The sequence below is a fragment of the Olea europaea genome, unplaced genomic scaffold, assembly GCF_002742605.1.
Source record: "Olea europaea var. sylvestris unplaced genomic scaffold, O_europaea_v1 scaffold447, whole genome shotgun sequence".
NCBI classification, from domain to species: domain Eukaryota; kingdom Viridiplantae; phylum Streptophyta; class Magnoliopsida; order Lamiales; family Oleaceae; genus Olea; species Olea europaea.
Window position 1 is genome coordinate 29,453 of NW_019262776.1, and position 5,312 is coordinate 34,764.

The following is a 5,312-nucleotide window of genomic DNA, read 5'->3' on the forward strand; positions in this document are numbered from 1 at the left end:
ATTGAAAAATAAAAGTTGGGGATGAGATTTCATAAGAAATCAAAGGTTCTAGATGTTTGTTGCAATTAAGCCCTTCCTTTAGTATCACAACCAGATAAGACTAAACTTTCTTAGCCGTTGAGGCGATTGTAATGCATTCCATCTATTTTAGAATCCTTCGATTCATTGATAATTCACTGTAAAACACAAATAATTGTTTATATCCACTCTAGAAGGTTTGATTTCTTAGATTTTGTCTCTACTTTATTCTCTTTATATAGTACGTGATTTGTTCTTCTCATCTCCGTTTCATGTGGAAACCAGATCATCACGAGAGAGAGAGATTGCAATAATTATTTATGTGTTACAAAATTCAAATTGTGTCGATTGAGAGAGAGAGAGAGAGAGAGAATTGCAATAATTATTTAGTTGTTACAAAATTCAAATTGTGTCGATTGAGAGAGAGAGAGAGAGAGAGAGAGAGAGAGAGATTGCAATAATTGTTTAGGTGTTACAAAATTCAAATTGTGTTGTCCATCTGTACGTGTGTGCACCACAATGTTCATCCCAGCAGTGCTAAGACAATGTCAACATCTATATTACTAATATGTATCACAAATACTGAAAATTCTCAATACTCTTCACGTAATGTCATACCACTAGTTGTTATGCACACTACGTTACATAATTGTTGGACTATTATTATGACGTGACTCAATGGTAAGTTAACATATCACACGTTACTTACGTTGAAAATATGTCACGACATAACTGTCAATTAAGTAATTTCATAAATTTGGTAAACAACAGGTTAGGGAGGGGGTGAAATTTGAAAGCAAAATCAAAGTTCAGCAACCTAATTGACGCAAAGTTGAATAGAAATTCAGTAATTCAATTAAGACAAGTTAAATTTGAATGATCCCATGAAGAAAATGAAATTCATTACTTTTCAACTGATGAATTACAGAAACATTCTGGGTAGTGGAATGAAATTTGACATCTACAACCACACCCATACTAAATCACAACACAACACAACACAAATAAATTGGACATACCAATTGGAAAATACTATAATCTTAAAGCTTATCATCCAATTACAGAACTAGGAAAAAATGTACAAGAAAAATATCATGATTCATTTTTGACATTAATGATCTCTGCCTTGGCTGATGCCCGAGGAAACTGTTTGAGTTCATTCAATATTGACTGACCTCCATCGGAGACACTTCCAGCGTGGGGCAAAATTGCCATTTCCTCGAGTCCAGTAGCGGATGCCAACAGATATTTAACAAATTCCATTTCAGGCTCGACCCCGGAGAATAGAAGCATATCCACAGTTTTAAGCTGAGCCAACAAGCAATCCGAGCTTTTTTGTGCACGGAGATATTCTCCCACGGAATCCACAACATCGAAAGTGAAAGCCTAAAAATTAAAGGACATTCGTTAAATAGGTTCCATAAGGAAAGAAAGACGAATCGCATAAAAGTTTAAACAAAAGGAACAAGAATAGAATTTAGACTTGCTGTAATTTTAAGCTTTTGTAAATTGGGAGAGCTTCTAATCAGACAAAGAACACAACAGATCTCCTCGATTTTTTCGAAATACATATCGGAGAGGTGAAGAATTTTCAGAGTTTCCAAAGTGACTGGAAGTTTCTTAGGTAAACCATCTTCAGCAAGTTCCTAGTAGCAAAAATGCAGATGAAAAGTTAGAGCCAATAGATAATAATTGAAAGAAACAAGTTTTAGGATAGAAAAACTTATACTTAGGATTGCAATATCCTTACCTCCAAGGCGAAAGCCTGAAGATGCAGTTCCTCAAGAGAAGGCAGACAACTTAGAGACTTGATTAAATTAGATGAGAAGCATTTTCCCGTTCCAAAATCAATGGAAGAGAAAGATATAATAACTTCTGCAAGAAGAGGGCTATTTTCGAAAGAGATGGATCTGAATACCCCGTGAAACTCTAGAAACTTCAATTTGGAAGCATCAATTTCAAGGCAATCAAAACTGGTGCAATCAATCATCCTCAATCGTTCAAGCATCAGGCAAGCTGAGATAAAGCTTGCAAATGTTTCGGGCACAAGGTCAACATTCTGAAGATCGAGATTCAGAAGCTTATTAAATCCTTTGCCCAGCGGAGGATTTAATACGCATCTATAAAGTTTCAGCTTTCTTAGCTGGTTAAAAGTGAATATACGAAAAGGCAATTGATGGTTGTCCCCCCGAGAAATGTGAAGGGTGAAATCCTGGATAGTGTTGCTTGGAATAAGATCAACCCATTGATCAATATCTGGGCAACTTCTGAAAGCAGGGACCTGGAGGGCAAACTTAATCAAGGGTCCTTGATGAAGTTCTAGAATTGGGTACACGAGTTTCTCAAGTTTGTGATTCCCAAGGAACATCTGATCGAACCAAAAATCAAACACAAGTTCTGGACATGTTACCCATTTGTACCTCCATTCTCTTGACAAAATACTCGTCCTCACTACATCCCGCAATGGCAAACATCCCAAGATATTCTCTATGATACTTCCCGGAAGATTGCTGATCAAATCTGCCTCAGATCTTCCACTACACATTCTGATATGTTTACGAAGTAAAACTGCGAATCAAGAAAATCAATCATAATCCCATATACTTACAACTTTTACATAATTCATCGTCAAAGATGAACTACACAAGGAAGAAAATGTAATGCTATGGTGAACTTAAAATAATCAACTCATTCCTAACGAGAACTCAAGGATCGTGGGAATGCTAATGAACAATCAGTATATATCAAAGCTTGAGAATGGGACATCAAACTAATTTTGGGCCAGGTCAATCTTTTTCAGTAGATATTTCACCAATAATTGTGGCAGAATTTAATTATCATCCACATAAAGCACATTAACCATACATCTCTTGTCTACAAACAAACAAAATACGCCCTTGTTCTTGGTAAATTTAGAGCTGTCTTGCATTTATCATTTTTAACTACTTTGTTCAATTATTCAAAGTAATTAAATCTTTAACCAACCAACTAGACATGTTATAGTATATAATTGGAATGTTCTTAAAAGTAACTTTTTCCCTAGAAATTTAACTTTTAAGAACAGCCAAACATAGGGCTAGCAAAATAAGTAGTTCTTCTTCTCTATGAGGAATGAGTTTTCTCAGGATGAGAAGAAATTTCCTTAAATAGATTCGAAGTGAAACACTTCCCACATTTTCTGGTATTTGGTTAAATAAGCACAATCAAGAAAATTATTTTCCATGGTCAAGTTAAAAGTTTTTGTGACACACGATAGCTTCCACACCCACGTGCCCACCAACCTCACCCACCACTAATGGTTATTTGCGGCGGCGCATGGCTGACGGTTAGAGGTGATGGAGGCTGCCATAAATGGTTGAAGAGAAAAAATAATTTCAAGAGGTGGAAAATATTTTGCAAATATTTAGAGAACCATGAAAAATAGATGGAAAATTTGCTTCCTTTCTATGGTAAATATTACATAAAGAAATTCATTTCCATTTTCAGATATTTATATCCTCAACAATTTGCAGCCCCAATATAACAAAATATTAAATTAATTCGCAAATCTTAGTCAAATTAAAATTAAAAAAAGAAAAAAAAATCAGATATACATTCAATTATTTTTACAATACAAAAGATCGATTAACCATCATAACTAAACGAGATTTCAATAATTTATGTAATTTATTTTTCCCCTTCTTATTGCCCCAAATTCAGAACAAAAAAAAATTATCCCCAAAATCCCATCTCCCGAAATAATCAATATCACTGGAAGATACATTAATCGCATTAACCCATAAAAAAGCATCAATTCCAACATAAAAAATAATAATAATAACATAAACAGATCAATCCATACAGCAAGAACGGGTTTATATCCTTACCGATTCCCCGGTTCCTTTTTTCTCAGCTTGTTTTCCGGCCAGACAAGATAAAGCAGTAAATGGTTTTGCAATGATCGATAAGGTGGGTTAGGCTTTGAATTGCGTAATTTCGTTCATATATTTGATTATCTATTCTCTTTAACGCCGTTGGTCCATGGCAGAGATAAAAGTAGGGAAAAGGCCCTGCACAGGCCCTTTGCTAAACAAAATGTCTTGTCTCAGGCAGGCGGAAACAAGTGTGGGACCCTTTCTAACTGAGGTGATAAGAAAAAGGCCATATCAATAATCAATATTACCTAGTTAAAGGCCTCTCATCTTATTGTAGGTCCATTTTGCTCCTGTTTGAGCTTTCTCTCTCTCTCTCTCTCTCCCTCTTTTTTTTTTTTTTTTTTTTTCCTTTCTTTTTGAAATAGTAAGATCGCATTCTTTCCAAAAAAAAAAAAATACATTTTTAAATAATATTTTGATATCATTTCAATCACACAATTTTCAATAAAATAATATTACATGTAAATATAAAACTTTTACTTATTTGTTAACCACATATTTCTCATTAATACATTATTCAAAAATTCATTTTCTCCCCAAAAATGGGACTGAGACAAGGCCTAAATGGATAGAAATGTTTGACCAAAAATACGAACAAATTTTGAATTTGCGTATAGTATTATTTTATTCAGAAGTTTGTAGAAGAGAAATATGAATTTGGATATTTAAGCAGAAAGTGGATATCAAATATGGGCTTAGTATCAATTTAAAGTTACTAAAGTGGTCAATAAAAATGCTAATTTAAAGTATTTCTTTTCTATAAGTGCTTAAGTGCCAGCTATAATGCAATTACATTAGAAATGAAAAAAATGTCATTTCCTTTGACTTTAGGACCATTTTGTGTTGAGTGATGCTATTGAACTTCATTATGATTGCTATCTCAATTTAGGTGGTGCTAAAGTGACATTAATTGATATATAGAATTAAAAAACCCATTTAATTTCATATTTTATTTAACCTGTCATTTAGTGTCACCTAAACCTGAGATGCAATCCTAGTGAGTATGCATAGCATTGTATTTAAGGTATGGGAGATCGACTAAAAAAATAGAAGAGTGACAAGTTAGGCAAAATTATTACGTAGCCCCTATTATTTCGAATTTTAATGGGTATATATATATATATATATATTATTTTTAAATATGTAAAAAAAAATTTAAAGTTTTTGAAAAAGTTGTGCATGAAAATGCTAATTTAAAATATTTCTTGTCTATAATGTACAAAATGTTGATTTATGGTTGACTTTAACATTATAGTTTGATCATAATCAACAAGTTAATCTTGTTTTCTAACAATTGAATTTAAATGATTATACTATTATAGTGTTCAAACATTTAATGACAAATTGATAATTTTTTTGTCAAAGAATCAAAATAAGACT

General features: G+C 33.1%; 1 protein-coding gene across 2 annotated transcripts; it reads right to left on the bottom strand.

The window, feature by feature from the left end:
- Positions 1–884: 884 nt before the first annotated feature.
- Positions 885–4,137, bottom strand: LOC111388022 (F-box/FBD/LRR-repeat protein At1g13570-like). 2 transcript variants are annotated; one of them, XM_023012679.1, is made up of 4 exons: positions 3,885–4,134; positions 1,769–2,586; positions 1,506–1,664; positions 885–1,404 (listed from the first exon to the last, which is right to left on the bottom strand). In XM_023012679.1, the coding sequence occupies exons 2-4, from the start codon at positions 2,561–2,563 to the stop codon at positions 1,111–1,113; spliced, it is 1,248 nt and encodes a 415-aa protein (XP_022868447.1). In that variant the 5' UTR covers positions 2,564–2,586; positions 3,885–4,134; the 3' UTR covers positions 885–1,110. The 2 variants fall into 2 exon arrangements, with proteins under 2 accessions (XP_022868447.1, XP_022868448.1); XM_023012680.1 differs by having other exon boundaries at positions 1,302–1,404; positions 1,502–1,664; positions 3,885–4,137.
- Between the last annotated feature and the right edge of the window lie 1,175 nt (positions 4,138–5,312).

Coding starts and splice junctions, on each gene's coding strand:
- LOC111388022 (XM_023012679.1), bottom strand. CDS start 2,563: ATGTGTAGTGGAAGATCTGAGGCAGATTTGATCAGCAATCTTCCGGGA. Junction 1,665..1,768: donor TTCAGGCTTTCGCCTTGGAG/GTAAGGATATTG, acceptor TTTTGCTACTAG/GAACTTGCTGAAGATGGTTT. Junction 1,405..1,505: donor TACAAAAGCTTAAAATTACA/GCAAGTCTAAAT, acceptor TTTAATTTTTAG/GCTTTCACTTTCGATGTTGT.